Source organism: Epinephelus moara, chromosome 7 (assembly GCF_006386435.1).
Source record: "Epinephelus moara isolate mb chromosome 7, YSFRI_EMoa_1.0, whole genome shotgun sequence".
Classification (NCBI taxonomy): Eukaryota; Metazoa; Chordata; class Actinopteri; order Perciformes; family Serranidae; genus Epinephelus; species Epinephelus moara.
Window position 1 is genome coordinate 29,756,266 of NC_065512.1, and position 18,295 is coordinate 29,774,560.

At 39.9% G+C, this 18,295-nt stretch overlaps 2 protein-coding genes and 1 long non-coding RNA gene across 4 annotated transcripts in view; all 3 read right to left on the bottom strand.

The window, feature by feature from the left end:
* Positions 1 to 1,207: 1,207 nt before the first annotated feature.
* Positions 1,208 to 2,302, bottom strand: LOC126393050 (uncharacterized). Its single transcript, XR_007570234.1, has 2 exons — positions 2,227 to 2,302; positions 1,208 to 2,119 (listed from the first exon to the last, which is right to left on the bottom strand). It is a non-coding gene; the product is annotated as an uncharacterized LOC126393050 (long non-coding RNA).
* A 3,014-nt stretch (positions 2,303 to 5,316) lies between these two features.
* umps (uridine monophosphate synthetase) lies at positions 5,317 to 13,164 on the bottom strand. Its single transcript, XM_050048989.1, has 10 exons — positions 12,922 to 13,164; positions 12,045 to 12,198; positions 11,025 to 11,149; positions 10,656 to 10,843; positions 10,434 to 10,531; positions 9,207 to 9,367; positions 9,006 to 9,123; positions 8,704 to 8,879; positions 7,597 to 7,711; positions 5,317 to 6,935 (listed from the first exon to the last, which is right to left on the bottom strand). Exons 1-10 carry the CDS (start codon positions 13,069 to 13,071, stop codon positions 6,757 to 6,759), a joined length of 1,464 nt encoding a protein of 487 aa, XP_049904946.1. The 5' UTR covers positions 13,072 to 13,164; the 3' UTR covers positions 5,317 to 6,756.
* A 1,872-nt stretch (positions 13,165 to 15,036) lies between these two features.
* Positions 15,037 to 18,295, bottom strand: part of fn1a (fibronectin 1a) — a 34,038-nt gene continuing 30,779 nt past the window's right edge. For both annotated transcript variants that reach the window (XM_050048686.1, XM_050048685.1), the window contains exons 46-49: positions 17,680 to 17,805; positions 17,108 to 17,214; positions 16,866 to 16,985; positions 15,037 to 16,521 (exon numbers count right to left, since the gene is read on the bottom strand). In XM_050048686.1, the coding sequence (XP_049904643.1) occupies positions 16,453 to 16,521; positions 16,866 to 16,985; positions 17,108 to 17,214; positions 17,680 to 17,805 (422 nt within the window). In that variant the 3' untranslated portion in view covers positions 15,037 to 16,452. The remainder of the gene's footprint in view (positions 16,522 to 16,865; positions 16,986 to 17,107; positions 17,215 to 17,679; positions 17,806 to 18,295) is intronic.

Genomic DNA, 18,295 nt, shown 5'->3' on the forward strand with positions numbered 1-18,295 from the left:
CTCTGGCTTTAAGCAAATATTGACTAGAGCTTAGAGCAGAGGCAAATAGGCTTTCAGGTAAAGAATGACACATTGGGCAGGTTTTCATATAATGTCTTTTTTAAGGTGATGATACCTAAATGAGGTGTTTTGTGAGATAATAAAAAGTGATGGGGATTTGCTGAGGAAACAAAAACAGCGTTAAGGGGAGAATGTGGGGAACCAAACGTATTAAAGATTTGTATTTCAAACATCTGCTTAAGCACTGACAGACACGCTGTACTGTGAGACATATACAGTCACAAAGAGATACAAATGCCTCTTAAAACTTCTTATAGGCGTACAACATAATGCGGTTGATTTTCAGACAAGGTAGTTATTGGTGATTTATCATTTTCAAGCACAGAAAACTGAGCATGGTGTTGTTTAACTCGTCATTCTTGGCTGCACGGATCAAACGCGACTTGTGTTTGAACCTAATCTTCAGTGGTGACTATACTTTTTCATATAAATTGATTAAGCAGCCAATTTAAGGAACATTTAGTCATAAATTAAGTTGGTCAGGGATTGTAATCTGTGTGTACAATGTGTTTTGGCACTGTGAGTGACTGTGCTGCTTTCGAATGAATGTATCAGTTTAAACTGGGACTGCAAAAGGTGGAATAATATAGCTGCAACACTGGCTTCATGAATTTATTGTCTGAAATCCACAACATTCACTTTGCCTCCTCATCAGAGAGCTGGATAAAAGAAAAGAAACACCAGTGTATCTTTAAATGACACACTAAAGCACTGAGAGGACGATGCACTCTTAAACATAGGGAACAACAAATATGATGAATGATGGCTGAATGCTGTATTAGAGCATCCACATGACAGATGGCCCATATCAGATGTCTGGTGTGTGTGGTTAATGTTTAGTCAATGATTAACATAACCTCCCATTAAGCCCATCTCTCTGCTCACTGGTGCTCGCCTGCAGCCTCAGTTCATGACGTAAGAGATGGACAGTAATGAATAGGCCCCCGGTGGAAAAAACATGCTGTCAACATGAATGTGCCAATGGGAAAATGATTATAAAAAAAGCCCCAAAGGGAGATATGGAGCTAATCGTCCCTTTCGTTGTAAATGTCAACCTTCTCAGCACATACAATATGATATCAGCCGCAGGCACATAAGGGAGAGAGAACAACCGCTGGCTAGAAAACAAACAGTTAATGACCATCAGTTGGATGTTTTGCCAGTTTCAGTTACAGCTTTATCAGTAGTGACAGAGACAGTAGAGACAGGTGTGTGTGTTCAAAGCAAGCAGGTTTTACATGAACATATGGAGTAATGTGAGGCTGTGAGTCATAATCTGTCTTTTACCTTTCAAGTAAAAACAAGAAAATATTTGATGGATTTAAACTGGAACTTTTAAACCACTGATAACACTTTCTTTGCTCGACACAGTCACCTATCCAACAAATAAACTTTATATAAGTTACTTTTCTAGGAGTTTATACAGTTCACCTGTGGATAAATGATTGTCTCCAGTAGTCAGAGGAACCTGTTGTCCAAGGCTGACATGGCTTTCTGTAGAGCTTTGCCTGTTCCAGCTGTATGCAAATAAGGCATTCTGCTCAGTGAAATGTGCCACACACCTGGCGCTTCAGTTAGTGAGACTCTCTTCTTATCAAGGCCTCTTAGACAGAGCAGTAGTCCTGACTTCATGGTTGATGTATTTCTTAGAAATATACAATACTGATGGATTTTCAAGACTTTCATTGCTACAATTTGACTCACTTGACTCACACACCCATCTGGCACTCTTGAACCACATTAAAACAACCTTTTAAAACAACCTAACCAAAAACAACCTTCAACTGTTTGTCTTCAACTGAGGCTTGACAGTGTTAACAGCAGTTACGCTCTCGTGACGATAGAACACAGTTTGTGCCTTTTCCAGTTGCCAACCCGTACCTGCATAACGCGAGCCGAACGAACAAAACTTCATCTTCAGGTATTGTACGTGAGGCTCAACGTGAAGCAAATACGGACATGAAAAAGTCACAACAACGATCACAGTGTGTCGATGATCCAGAGAGAGGGAGGGAGGTAGTGTGCGCGTTAACAGCTGGCTTCGCTGCTGTTGGGTAACCTTTGGAGGAAGATTTGGAGAAGTTAGAACACCAAGCAAGTGTACACATTTGTATGAGTGAATGCTCTGAAGGAAATAAGAAACCAATGAGAGACCCCACAGCCTACCTTTAGGAGAAGCAAAGCAAGGGCCAATGTGCACAAGCTCGGTCAGGTTTGGCTCACCTTTTACACGCACTGGATGTGTGCTGTGTGTGACAGGTATACACCTTTTATACCTCTACATGTTCTCTCTCTCTCTCTCTCTCTCTCTCTCTCTCTCTCTCTCTCTCTCCCCACCCCTCATGGATGAAATCGACAGAGGATCCTCAGGGCGCAGACACCTGTTGCACGGTGCGTTGCTCTGATCCAATATTGACATAAAGGGGGAGGGGTGTTTGTGTGTGTATGCGTGTCACACACACACACACACACACACACACATACACTTATACTTACACACATACACACACACACACACACACACTAAATGCATTATTCTTACCAACCCTTCTCCTCCATCCAAATCGCCCTCCCTCCGCCTCCTCTGTGCCAGGCAACGTGTCTGACCTTTGTGCCTGCGTTGGTCTGTAAAAAGGCGCATTGTAATGTAGCTACCTGTCGACTCCATTTGTCCCATTTAGCGCCCGTTCGGGCATCATTTCCATGTCATATGCCTTGCAAATGACTTTCTGCTGTTGGGTGGCTCACCTAGCCCGACAACTTTGGTAGAAAAGCTCGCTGTGGAATCTCGCAGGTGTTGTGGAGAGAGAATGCTCGGGGTTCAAACTGCCACTAAAGGGGAAAATCCACCCTGAGACACGAGGAAACATTGATGTAGCCAAACACATACATAGTCTACTCTCCCCAAACAGGAAACCAGAGAGTCAAGACTTGAATTAATAACGTTCAATTGAAAGTTTTTGGAGTTGGTTCAACATTCTTTCTTTCTTTTGTCTGTTTTTTTCTTTGTCTGAAAAGCTGAATAAGAAAGTCGTGGATATTTTCAGGTGATTTAATAGTCAGTTAATTCAGTATGACTGAATCTATAAATCAACAACACTAAAATCTATGGGTAATTAAAAGACAACGCTAATATAAAGAGCTCTAATTAGCCAACTGACAACAGAACCTGTTCCACACAACATGAACCATGATAGCGAGCCAATCAGAGATCTTGTTACTGCTCTGTGGGCTGGACCTCCTTGGTTGCAAACTTACTACAGTCTTTAAATTAAAGGGACAGTCTTCCAATCTGATTACCTCCCCCAAGAAGGATATGTTTTTAGTTCAGTTTGTCAGTTTCTCGGCAGGATTACGGAAAAACGATTCGCCCAATTTTCATGAATCTTAATGGAAAGTGGGTCAAGGAAGAAGAATTTTGGAGGAGATCTGAATCACAGGGTGGACACACAAATTATTTTTCACTTTTGTAACATTGCAAGATAAGGCATTTGGCCTAGGCTGAGGTCTGCACTCTCTGAGTAGTCAGTGGCACTCCCAGAATTGCTGCCTCTCTGTGATGAAAAGAATTGGTCAACATTTCTGTCTTCAAGACGCTCATTTTTTTAAGCTAGCATGAAGGTAATGGTATCTTGTTAAATTAGACAGCCTAAAGCGAAATTATGCTTCAAAGTTAGGCTTAATTTTGGCGAGGGAACAACATTTTCAAGGGGTCCCTTGAGCTCCCATCTCAAGATATCTGTATAAAAATGGGTTCTTTGGGTACCCATGAGTCTTCAGTAATTTGGTAAGGCTTGTGTCCAGTAAATGTTTTGTTCCTCACAATCAATGTACTCCGTCAAATTAAAGATGTATGTTTGTCTCTTTAAGAAAAAGTCAAACCAGTCTATTTAAAGAGCAACATACACACATAACACATTAAAACATACATGAATTCCAAAAATTCAGTTATGGTTTTTGGTTTTGGTGCCCCATCATTTTTCATAAGGGTGGCCCATATGGCCACCCCTATGAAAATTTTCTGGGGGTGCCACTGCTTCTAGTTGATTCTTTGCTGGTCATAGTAACTGCTGCTCAGCTTGTGAAAACAGTTATATCATTTTAGCTGCTCTGGAGGACCTATGTCATCTCTACTTACTATGATGTCATCAGGGTTATGTTGCTGTAAATTCGGCTTAAGACTGACATTACAAACTGAGGGATATAAGTTAGGATATCTCGGTCCCTGTTGCTTCAGTTTTGACCATTCTTATTTCATCTCCCTCACAAGGCCTCAAAGTCAGAGACACAATACAGAGAAGTTAGGCGAAAGTAAATGAAACGTGACACAGAATATGGAAAGACAGTCAACCCAGCAAGACATGCACTTTTGGTAAATCAATAAAAAGTTCAACAATTCCATAGAATTACTTGAGTTTGATACTATTTTGCACACATTTGCCATATTTCATGATATATACTATAAATCAAAACCAACTAATTATACTAATCAATATATTAGTTTCAAAAATATTTGCCTCCTGTAGTGATTACACACACACGTGAAAAAGTTTTGTGAGACTCAAGACTCCCATTGACAATATTTCTGTGGCCTGTTTATTTGATTAGAAGCAATTGCTTTAAACTGGAATTCTGTTCTGGCTCACTGTCAAATCAAATTGAGGTTTTGTCATTCATAATTCACAGTGGCTCTGATATTCATTTAGTAAAATCAGTCAACAAACAGTGTCTTCAGCTTTTATTAGGGTAAGTTCAGATAAACAGAAACTAACTAAAATTAGTTTTCAATGAAGACAGTCTGCAAAATCATTTTATAATAACCACTGAGTTTATTTCATGCTACATTGATTGCTGGTACATTATTCACAGTCTCATCAGTACGCAGGGGATGAGTTTTTAAACATGATTACATTGAAGTTTTGAAATGCACTTTGTAAACCTTGGTACATCACATAGCAATGGAGATAATCCTGCGTAATCTATATCTTACATTGTGTATAAAAGTCAGCTGATAAGACCTTTTAATGTAGTATTTGAATACACAGTATCTACAGATTAGAACAAATTATTAACTGATCTGCATTCAAGTATGTCCAACTTGAGTATTTCCTTATACTAAAGTTAGGATAACAAAATATCCAATGGCATCTCTCCACTCTAAAAAGTTTAAAACACAAGTAACATAACAGTAGTATTGTTACATTAAGAACATATATGTACAAGTGGGGAGCAATACCAAACACTGAGCTTGAAATGAAAAGTTTTCCAACATATGATTTATTGAAGTATTCAGTCTCACTTTACAAAAACACACACTGCATTTCTTCTTTTAGTCACAACAGGAAAGAACATGGAGGGAAAAAACCAAACAAGGTCTTTGTTAGTTAAGACATTTACTCATTAAATCATGTATGATAACACACTCAAGGATACAATGACGCCATGATACTGCCTACAGGCCGAGTAGTAGCAGCACAACTGTCATGGCTCCAGGACACACTGAAAACAAAATTCAACTTCTGTCTGTTTTTAAAGGGAGGCGCCACAAACTGAAGGTAATTCTCTCGTCTTAACAAAACTTGTTTATCGACTCTGATTCTGGAAAGAAATGAATCATGATACATTATAAACAATTTTATATGACTTTGGGGAAATTATTGCCTCACCTCAGTATTTGATATTTTAAATATGGACGGCAGACGTTGGACTTAAGACAGTTGTGTTAACTAATCTGGCTGCAATCTGCATTCCCTCATCTTGTTCTTAACAACTGCAAAAACAACTACAGCTCTTGAAAAAGGTTTGTTCATATGGCCCACCATTTTGTCATATTCTCAAAATACATTTAAGTTGATGTATGAAATTCATTATGTAAAGAGTTCCCTTTAAAAAAGCATAGTTAAGTCAGAACCACAGTCAAAACATTATTTGAATACAATCATCCATTACTCAAGTGTCACTGACCAAGCTGTTCCATTTGCTATGAAATGAACTATCTGTACATACAAGTTTAAAATCAACTTAATACTGATACACTGTGAAGCTGAACTTCAACATACTCTGTGCCTGTCAGTTTGGTTCTGGAAATGCCAATCTAAATATTACACAACCATAAAAAAGTATTAAACATACCCAATCTAATTTTTACTGCAAATCTTGTTCTGGTATTTCAGCAATTAAGCAAAAGCATAGGAATGGTGGTTGTGCCACACTGACTGGCGCCTTGTATTCCTGCTGTAAGAAATCCTGAGGGGTCTTTGGGAGTTTAGCAGAGAACTCATTAAAAAAAATAGCTATTGTAGGTAATGCACGTCTCATCTCCAACAGGAGGAATTAATTAACCTAAAAGAAACACAGAAACCTTTCCCCAAATCAGTTAAACCTGCAAGAGTACCTAGGCCAGATGGACTTTAGGTTAAGTTGTGCAGTTTATTTATAGGAGGGAATCAAAAGAACACAGTTACATATCTTAACCACTTCCCCACACCTGCCAGGTACCTCCTGCAACCTGTGTGGTTGTGCATTTTGATGTGGCAGTGTGGTGTACAGACACACATGTCTACATATGTTTCTATGTATACAACTATGTGCACACTGGAATAAGGGAGATACTACTTAAAGGTCATCCACAGAAGTCCTTGTTAGAGTTCTAGGTTCAATTTGCAATTACATGTGATGAAGGTCTGTCCTGAGCTCCTATTGGCCACTGCGGCCCAGTCTCTTTGTGTAAGCCTCCCAGCCTGACTTTCTGTATGACTCAGCAGCTTTCAGCCTATCAGGGGCCTCCAGGATACCGCGACCCACGATGATGACATCAGAGCCTTTGTTGCAGAGGACTTCCTCTGGGGTGGTGTACTGCTGGCCCAGCCCATCACCTGTAAGACAGGGGGTGCAGAGAGGGGTGGGGAAAGGGGTGAGGAGGGGTGACAGAGAAAGGGGGAGGATGTTGAAGAGTGTGAGGGGAACTATTGATGACAGGCCCAGCAATCATTTCTTATACTATAGCACCTCCTTGTGTTGAAGACGAGTCTCAACACCAATAAGAGGGCAGAGTGGGAAGTCATCACGTTATTTACACCTGTTTTTCCGTTTAAGGCATCAAAGATAAATCACCTACAGGAGTAAAAAGCACACCTTGTATTTGTGCTAGCCACTGTCCTAAATCTGAGGTGCTGTGCATTAAAAGAGCTCATTGTCTGACACTTTCCACTCAATATGAATGTTGTATCAAAAATCCTTAAAGCTGAAGGTTTGCACTTTAACCTTATACTAACTGTTTCATTTTAAATCTGATGAGGGAATACAGAGTAATACTATTTAAAATATGCGACACAACAGTTCAATGTGTACGGACAACTTGTATCTATACAAATATGTATGCATTCTGTTTGAGTGTAATAGAGAGTAATATTACTTTTACATGATTTCATAGTTTCCTTTTAGTTGCATGTAAATTTCAACATTTCCAGGGAAAAAAATAAATCAACCACTGCAAAGAAATGACAAATGTCAGTAATCAAATGAAGTCATATTTACCTCCAGCCTGCAACTGCACCCCGGGGGTCATGTGGATGAACTCTGGCCTCTTGGTGACCTTAGAGCCACAGATAAACCCAATGACAAAGTCTGACTGCTCCTCCGCCATCTTCACCTGTACAGATAGATAATAGAGATAAATTAGAGTTACCACCTTACAGTTGTGTGGCTCTGCCAACCAGTCAAGTTGAAATTTACATCCATGTCTGACTCATATAATATATGAAGTGAAGACTTTAAAGGAAATAAATATAAGGCTGTCATGCCGTCTTCACTTTAAGACTATTTATACAGAGGAGAACAAAGCACTGATAGAGAGCTTCATCACATGGTGCAACAACAACCACCTGTAGCTCAATATCAGAAAAATCACTGAGCTTGTGTTGTAGTTGTAGCCATCACCACTGACAATACTTTAAATATGGATGTTGCTGCAAAGAAGCAACACATTTCTAAAACATGCATGCTTCACACACATCTTATACTCAACAGCACAGAAGATCTATATAATCAGCACAGTTTCAAGATGGACACCCAAGATTAGTGTCATAAATTCCACACAGTATTTGAGGCGGCCTGACATGATATCAGTATTTGCTACCACATTTTGATTTTCTATTTTTTGAGCTGGACTGTTAATTAGGAGCACTGGTGGAATATACCGTTAGGTTATTCATAGCACCACACTCTCGGAACAGTAGGAGCAGCAGAATGCCAGATGCAGTGAAATGAAACTTCATCGTTTGTCCTTCATTTATTTAGAAATACAACACTGCACAGCTCTGGGTCTGCAAGTTTGCTTTCACTCGCCTCTACAGCAGCGGGTCCTCTGATCCATTGATCTGATCTGATATGTTCTGATCAATGCGACCACTGATTGACCTATCAATTCTCCACTTTGTCACTTAACCTCAAAATGTAAGAAATTCCCTTCAGGCATTCCTGAGATATTGCATATACAAGAATGGGGCAGACAGATGGACATCCTGAACACACATGTTCCGCCACAGCTGTCGACGGCACAGTGGCATAAAAACGGTAAACTGATAATCCTGAACAATGCACTGTTTATTTGAGTAAACTTATAAAGCACACAGACATGCTTACCACAGCCTTTGTGTATTCACCGGTAGCCAGTGACCCCTGGGAGCTCATCTGTGCTATGAGCAAACAGCCACGGCCCAGAGGCTTTCCTACAGCACTCAGACCCTTCACAACCCCGGGCCCTGGCACCGCATGAGCATTCACTATGTGGGACCAGGATGAGATCTGGTACAAACCCCCTGGGAAATGGATACACATGCACATTATTAAGATACTTTAAATTTTAACAAAACAGTTATTTCTGAAGACAGATAAGCCATGTCCAAATATGGAAAGAAAATGTAAAAGGTTTTCAATCCGCCCACCTTCATACTGATGCTTGACTGTGTTCCCAATGTCAGCAAACTTGCGATCTTCAAAGATGAGGAAGTTGTGTTTCTCAGCCAGAGCCTGCAGTTTCTGGTTGAAGGCCACTGTGTAGTCCTGTTAGCAGACACAACAACAGCATTACATTACTTGTCCTGACAATATTCTCTGTTTAAAAAATGTACTGGTTCCGTTCTGACCTTGAGGATGTCTACATGGGTCTTCAGCATGCAGATTTTGGGACCAAGAGAGTCCGCCAGCTGAAGAAGCTCCTCGCTGCTCGTCACATCGGCGGACACACAGAGGTTAGACTGCTTGTCCTCCATGGTCTTCAGCAGCTTTGACGCCAGAGGGTGAACGTCTGTGGACAAGAGGCAGGAGAGACTGGATGAAGAGCTTCGATTCTGAATGTAATATTTGTTACTGAAAATGACACCACCTCTAAACAAAACTTTTGAGAAATGAAGAATAAGGCGGAATTTATACATCTGTGTCAAATTGACGCCGTACCTACGCCATAGCCTGAAGTGCACCTCTCCAGAAATGTAAGTATGTGTCATGGCGACGGAGACCTGTCTATTTTTGTGAGCTGAAACCATTTCCCTCAGTGGAAACGAAGCTTTTATTTACTTTCATTTCACAGATAAGAAACAATAAATTGTGTAGACCGTAAAGCCTCCACAAAAATAGCATTTCAAGTCTTGTGTGTGATTTATCCTTCAGGATTTATCCTAGCTTGATATGAGCAGAGGAAATCTCTGCTCGTCGCTAGGCTAATTTATACAATGTAAAATGTAATAGGCTTGTGCTAATAATGTTAGCATCTTATATTTGTGTGGTTTTATTGGTGAACCTTGTGAGTTGTAATAGAGCCGAAATTTGTAACATTAGCTTTGTTAAATGTTGCTGTTGTCCCTGGCTTCATTTGAGTACAGAAAAGTCCGCTAGCTGCTAGGCTAATCTATACAATGTAAAATGCTATAGGCTTGTGCTTAAAAAAACATTAGCATGTTGTATTTATGGGGAAAATGTGTCCAGCAAAGACAAATCCTTTGTCTGTGAATGCTGCGAGTTATGGTGAAGCTGATTTGTGTACTTGTGTTTGAAATTGTCTCTATTAAGCCATGTTTAATGTGTGTTTAATGTGTGTTTTGAATCAACTAAACTTTACAGCACTTCACAGAAACCTCTGCCGCCACCTAGTGTTTTGGAGGTGTAACTGCAGAGCGACACAGACACACCACTGCACAAGTATAAATCCCCCTTACAATGCTTTAAAAGGATCACAAAAATCATCCCCCCCGAGGCCAAGAAGGTAGAAAGTATTTGTATTTCATGTTGGGTGTAACCTTGCACAGAAATATTGTCAATTATATTCACAATATTGCACCAGTGTTGCCCTTTGACTAACTTGGAAGACTACATACTTGGTAGTTCGGCTCTGTCTGCATAGCTCAGCTCAATGTCCTGTTCCATACATGGTTTCTTGGTGGCAGGAACCCCGTTACCATTCTCCTCCTTGGGGCTAAAAGAACCAAGAAGCAAATGTTACATTTGCAATTGTTATGTGTAAAGTATGCATTAAAACACACACAGTTACACTCCGCACTACATTCATCATCTTAGCTGGGACGATGGTGCAACTGTACCTGAAAGTGTTATTGTCCAAGATGAACTTGCGGACGTTCTGGGCGGTTTGAGCGTCAATGCGTTCGGCTGCCAGCAGCACGTTGAGCAGCGTGAACATGGAGATGATGGGATGGAGCTTGATTCCCTGAGAAGCCAACATCTCCACACCGCCTTGTTCTCGGTCCATGAGTACGATGGCATCTGTCACCTTGAACCAATAAGATTTCAAAAGATGACTACACCCACTGGGGCCAGGTTTAAGATGGCTGTTGCCGTTGTTAACACGTTTACCGTACTTGATGGGCTTCTACAACCTTTACAGTGAACATTCAAAAAAAAAAAAAGCAGCCATGTTATTTTACAATGTCTGGTGTTTTTTGATACTGCACCTTCAGTCCACCTTTGTAGAGCACTTCAGCAGTCTCCAGGATGCTGGAGCCACTGGTCACTGTGTCCTCAATAATCAGGCATGTATCCCCCTCACGAAATGAGCCCTCCACCAGACGCTTGGTTCCTAGAAGGGTTACATAAGGAGCCTTATCAGTCCCTATTGTGGACAAGCAGAGTAACTGCGGCACTTTTACTCTGATTAAAGGCCTTTAAGAGGTCACGTTCCAGTGGGGCAACAGCTTCTGCTGATTCACAAATATGCTACAACCACAAACTGTATGTATCACCTGGTGTGAAACTTTACTTTCAGCACTTTCAGGATTTTCTAGAATTGTTTTGTCGAACCTGAAGGACCAGATATATGTCTGTGTTTGACAAACAGCATAGTATTAGGTCAATGTCTACAATGCACTTACCGCAAGCCAGTTGAGACTTTCTAAAATGTCAATCAGCTCTCAATAACACATGTAAGAAAACTGCTCCCATGCTACTTTTTAACACTTTAACTCAGTCATTTTGCACCTTATCACAGGAATGTGACAGTATGTGTTTGTCCTTGACAGCTGAGAGCAAAAACTGCAACAACCTCACTGATAGAAGTGTCGCCAAAACTGCATCATAAAGTTAACATGTCAACCCACATAGCACAAACAATCTCGTCAGATTATTGACATTGCAGGGAGGGGGAATGGCAAGTTACTGAAGCAACACTGCAATATATGACAGTGCTGTACGCAGGAAGGTCAATCATAAAACTGCGGATATCTCACATCCTCTACACTCAGTTTGAGCTGCTTCTGTCTAGCCGTTGATTTCAGGTACCAAGAACCAGCCAGAACATGTATAAGAAGTCCTTCATTCTCTATGCCATACATAAATGAGTTCAGGTTCTGATACATGTCACTCTCCAAATTAAAGATCAAGTGTTTCAAAATGGGACAATTCTTAACTGCTAATGAATGTTTCCACAGTCAACACTCAACGTTGGTTTAATAAAGCCTAGCCCTCCACCCACTCACCATAGTCCTTGGCCTCCTTTCGCCTGATGAGCATGGGCAGTTCATGTCTAGAGCAGATGATCGTGGCCAGAGGCAGGGCTGTATACGGCACCCCACACACCGAGTCAAACTGTAGCCCCTCTTGTTGCACTCGCTGGTAGATGAGAGTTGACACCTGCATATGAAACAAGATAAAAGGTGTGCAGCGGCAAAAGGGTCAAGGTTTTATTGTGTTAGTGTTGTAGGTAGATGGCTGCATGACAAAACAATGGAAGTTTTTACCATCCAGTGAACCCCCCCTCATTTTCCCACCATGCTTACAAGGTTTAATACTTTTTATTAAATGTTGTCTTATAATATTTAAAATGGTATTAAATGTTTTTGGGTGTCTACATAATGTACTCCATGTGATCAGACTGTGTTTGTGCATGTGCACTGACTTACTATAGTTACTACTCACTTATCTTATCAGAATAAAACAATGATTAAGCTGTACTAAGGTAAATGACCTGGATAAGTGCAGGATTAATATTTCTTGCTCATATTTGTAGAGATCATAGTTGTAATGTTGCTGATACTGTGTCAAACATGCTAAATATATAAACAAATCTTGCATCGGTTGCATCCTGCTTTGAGCTGTAATCCCATAATGAGGGGGTTCATTGAAAATTCTAGTCCAATACTATGTACACACAGCAGTGTGGACTCTCAGACTGCTGATAAACACCCACGTGCGCATCGATACCGCGTCACTCACTACAACATGTGGGTGCTAACACTTTATAGTATCATTTACAGTTTGGACAAAGTCACAGTGCGATGTTTCACTTTTGTTCATTTAACACATTTAATTTTAGGTCCATCGCGCCGTGTAGCGGAAAGGGCAGCACGTGTTTACCTGGTTCATGAGCGCTGGGTGCGACACCAGCACCCTCAGGTCGATGTAAATGGGTGTCATCATGCCGCTCTTCAGCTTGTACTCTCCGAACTTCACCGCGTCCACATCGTGGAGCTTCAGGATCAAACTGTCTATAGAGTCGGTGTCCATCTCTACGTGTGTTTAGGAGATTTAACAGGAGTTCCCTCGAAGTTGTGCCCTACCACTCTTCGCTCGCTTCCTCAGCGGGAAACATAAACGACACTTCCGCTGTGAGTCCTTTCAGAATAAAAGCATCGCCTCTACTCTGTTCATGAAAGTATTTCGACCAACGACAACTTCTACTGAATTGTTTAAGACACTAAGCGTTTTTTCCTCCATAATTTCCATAAATTTTAATCTATTAGTGTGAATTAAGCTAAAGCACAAGTACAAAGCACAAGGAGCAGGGCCGGAGTACCAAACTCTTGGTCCTCTGGACAGTCTCTGTGGCCCCCCTTCCTTCCCTTTCTCTCTCACTCACCTTTTGAATTTCTCACAGTCAGTTTCCCTCTCCGTTCATTTTTTTTCTTTCTTTGAATACCAATTTCTCTTCCTTGGGAAAGACATGAGAGTGTACATTGGCGCTTCAGCAACATACGCAGTCTCTCACTCACTCGTTTTTAGCAGAGTTGAGAGACAAATCCTAGTGCAGGGACGGACTCAGCCATTTTGTGCCTTTAAGGGGTGATGGAGGCCTCCAAGAGCTTCCTCTATTTTCTTATACAAAGTTCAGTCTTTTAACCAATTTATCCCACCAGTTTTGATTTAGTTAGTTACTTATTCTATTCTTGTTTTACTCTGTTGTTGTACATATTGTATTTAAAATTTTCACACATACAGCCTCAGCACAGTGACGATATATATTTCATTTTTTAATATTTTTATTATCTTAAGTACTAGTGTGAAACACTGTAGCATAATGCACATTTTATTTTATTTTTAATATTTTTAATATCTTAAGTATTAGTGTTAAACACCGTAGCATAATGTACATTTAATTTATTTTTCAATGCACATTTTCATTTCTATTTTATTTTATTGCTTTACATTTACATACTTCTAATTCATATTCTTATTCTTACTTCTCACAATTCTCCATTCTTTACATCAGAGCGACTGTAACAAATCACAATTTCCCCTCAGGGATCAATAAAGTATTTGTGATTCTGATTCTGAGGGCCCGCCTCCCAATAGGGCCCTGGGTGATTACTCCCACGTTTCCCCCACTACACAGGTCACAGGAGTATGATTTAGCATTATTACAACAACACAAGAATTTTCTGTGTAATATCATATTTCTGGCAAAGTTTTATATCCATAAACATAAGGTACTGACAATCTAACCCTCTCTATGTGCCTTTGAAAAGGAAGCAGAATCCTACTTGAGGACTTTGTATGACTCAAGCAATAGAAAAGCTGTGAAAACCCTAAATTTGTGCTTCAAGTTTAAGATTCTATTATAGTGTTTATTTGTTTTTGGTATAATTTTATTGCATATCTTTTATTTATCTGTATCACAATTTGTTTGTAACCCCTGGTATTGTCTCTTCGTTGTCCCTTATTCTCTGATCTTCCGTTATATTCTCTCATACAATTGTCTGTGAAAAAAAGAATATTTAAAAAAAATAAATGCAACATTAAAAGAGGAAAAAACATCATCTTTACTCTAAGCTTCAGTGAATAAATATAATTTGAGTCGAGAACAAGTTGATTCAAACTATATTCTGAAGGAAAGACGCCTTAACCGAAAGTCTTGCCAGCAGAACCAATGGCGTAACGTATTTTCCCTTCAACGACTCCGCGAAGAAGAATGACTTCCGCTATAGTTTATTTCGCTTATCAAAATAAAAGCGCAGACATTGCACATATCGAGGGCCTGTGGAGGCGACAGCTCGCCGTAGTCCGTCATTTATATACCGTAAAAATTATCTGTGATTATTGACTTTAATTTCCTTCTGTCAGACAACTCAGATCTTACAAAAGCAGCAGCCATTTGTTTTTTGGGAGTCACTGCACAAAATTAAAGTCTGTGCGTTATCTTCACCTCACACCCAGGAAACTATTCATACCCCCAAAAAACACTGACAAGAAATGTCTTGGGTTTTTTTCAGTTTATTAAAAAGATTCAGTCCACAGTAGTTCAGATTTTGGCACCAACAATATAAAAACAAGTTAATCAAAAATAAAGTGTACACCCCAAAAAGCATTGAACAAAATGCCTGAATAAAAAGGGATAAATAAAAAAAAATGAATTAAAAAAAATGTAAAAAATAAAAAATACAAACATTTATGTAATTAAAATGCATTTCACTTGGAAATAATGTTGGAGTTTCCAATACATTTGTGAAGTAACAGTTTCACTTTTGGTCAGTCAGCTTTTGCTTTATATATTTTACAGGTGCTGTACATTTTGTACTTTTAAAAACACCCACAGTACAGATCACAGAGTCACATCTACATGGTGACTTGAAGAGCCTATGCTATAATAATAGCAAGGCAACTTTTTTAATACTAACTGAAAAGTAACAGTGCTTATCTTTCTAAGGAAATGTTTTGAATTTCATGTAATTTGAAGAGAAACCTGTTGCTCTATTCATCAAAACAGCGAGACACTGACAGAGACAGACAGGACACTTACACATTTTACAGCTTTTACGGCTGTAATCTCCTTCATTACAAAGAATGCTGATTCAAATTAATAATAACCGTCCTATCAATTTCATTTAAATCCGACTGTGACTGTCATGTCTGTCTTGGTCAGTCGAGCTGAGACAGGACAGCTGTAAAAGCTGTTCTGGGCAACAGCGTAAATACTTTACGGCTTCAGAATTCCTCTGCAATACAGTCATGCTCTCCTGATTTGGAAATAACTAACGACCCAGAAAATGCATTCTGCCATTACTTAAATGTTTTCTGCATATATTAGTCACAGTGAGACTCAAAATCATGGGGACTCATGGGAAATGCAACAAATGTGGCTACAATTATTTGGGAACATAATTATATAAAATCAGACACATTTGCAGTGATGCATTTTGTTGGTCAAGGGAAGAAAATTGTCATGGAATGTTTTGAAATACTATAAGATATCCCAAAGCAACAGTAAAAAACACAGCAATACTGCATCTGGTGTGTGTGTGTGTGTGTGTGTGTGTGTGTGTGTGTGTGTGTGTGTCAACAGTATGTTTGGGGGTAGGCAGGTTTGAGGTGATAAAGCAGCAGGATTTGTGCTCAAAAATCATTGGATGAAGAAACCCTTGTTTCTACTCAAGAAGAAAGGATCACAACCAACGTGAAAAGTTGGACAGATCTTTGAAAAGGCACAGAGTTTGGTGTAAAAAAGTCTTGTTAAGGCACTTAAATTTGGTGAGGGGAAAACCTTTAAGGCACAGGTCTGATGGAAATGTCTTCTCTTAATAAAACTAGGAGGAGGCTTCCTTCTTGCAGTGGTAGCAACGCTGTAAGGGGTCTCGCTTCTTCATCCTCCTTTAACTTAAACTCCCCTCTCCTTTAATCTGAAGGGTTCTGAGCGTCTGCAAGCAGCTCCGGCCTCAAACATTCAATCGGACACTGGATGTTCTGGAGAGCAGAGAAAGGCAGGGCAAGAGGAGATGGAAAGAGAGGAGATGTTGCGATTATTAGTTTTGACTGGATTTATAGAAACATTCTCTGAATCAATTAGAAATTACAGATCACCAAAACTAGGCTGAATTTAATACTTAATACTTCCATAATGGCTTTAATTAAAAAAGGTGAGGAGATACTGAAATGAACAGAACAAAATCACATTCATTTAAAACGTTAAGTTGTTCGAGTATAAATACAGTGTGTTGATATCTGTGACTAAATGGTAATATTAATTTATTGATTTGCTTTATTTAAGAGCAGAATATTGGTAGTAAAACTCAGAGTGTGTCACTCACCAGTTTGCGTAGAGCGTTTTCTCTGTACCGGTCGAAGACATCTGAATGAACAGGTTGAAGGAGGTCAGCTTCCACATCGGTGTGTCCTCCTGGCCTTCTGCAGTTCTCACAACGCCAGCCCTAAAGAGGAGGAGGGACAGGTTAATGCACATGCACAAAACAATCGGATCACAAGGACTACATGATGCACTTCTAAAAGTAGTATGCAATAAGATTATCTATAAAGTAGCAGTGTTACACACCTGTTGTCCTCCATAGCAGGTACAGGTACAGATGGCGCCCTGATATTCCTTCTGCCACTGGTTTCCCACCTGGTACATTTTCCCATTGTCATAACATGTCGACTCATCTGAGGTGAGAGAGTAACATGTTAAAGATAGGAATATTTTTCAATTGTATTTTGTATTTTTTATGCAATCTCAAAAAAAAGTAATAATATCTGATACTTGATGGAGCCATTTCAAGATCTGTGTGTGTGGGCACCAAATTGGTCCAGTAGGTGGCACTTTTGTGTTTTGGGTCACTTGCTTAGGTAGGAACTTTTTTTCAGAGGACTGTGTTGGTGAATGGAAGAGTGCAAATAGGATGTGCTAATTTTCACTTGACACTACTTAGCGGTGCTATGGCTAGCACGTCAATTATTAGCCTGTCTATATAGCCCCACTTTGCCGCTATGATACTATTAATTGTAAGTGTGAATTTATTTTGTGACACATGATATACTAAACGTAACAGAATCACCCTGTATGACAATACTGCAGGCCTGATATCTCCATGTGTATAGGCCTGGTTGTGTTTGTGTGTCTGTACTCACGGGGTTCACATTTGAATTCTCCCTTGCCATTGCCCAGGCAAGTGCAGCTCATCATGTGACCGTTCTCAGCCTGGCGATCCCACTTCTCGCCAATGCGGTAGTTATTATTGTTGTCATGACACCACTCTGATGGAGGGAAGAGTAGTAAGAGAAAGAAATAAAGAAGATAAAAGGGAGTGAGGAGCAAGGGAAGGAGAAGAGAAATGCATGAGGATGACATGGAGAAAGAGGAAGGTTGGATCAAAATGGCAAAGACAGGGAGAGCAAAGGGTGAATAGGAGAGTGAAGTGGATATGTGAGAGAAGTCTCATTAGTTATTGTACAGAGCAGCCAAACAAAAATTCCAAAAGGTGAAACACTTTCCCTTCACATTGCAGATAAAGATGCACAACATTAACGGAAACAGATTCTCACACAGCTAAATTCACAGTCTTTGTAAAACAAGCATAAAACACATTTATATTTCAAACAAACAAACTGTGATCACATCCTCTAAATTAGACAGAGCCTGAGTTGGATAAACACATTGTCCCAGTGGGGACACACACATATAGACATACAGATAGTGGAATGACTTTAAACCTATGGCGAATGGATGGTGAGCTCAGTTTCTGGT

Excerpts from the sequence above, each read along its gene's own strand:
- umps (XM_050048989.1), bottom strand. The coding sequence starts at position 13,071 with ATGGACACCGACTCTATAGACAGTTTGATCCTGAAGCTCCACGATGTG. Across the intron at positions 10,844-11,024 it reads TCTACAAAGGTGGACTGAAG|GTGACAGATGCCATCGTACT; the intron begins GTGCAGTATCAA and ends TATTGGTTCAAG. Across the intron at positions 9,368-10,433 it reads AGACAGAGCCGAACTACCAA|ACGTTCACCCTCTGGCGTCA; the intron begins GTATGTAGTCTT and ends TCTTGTCCACAG.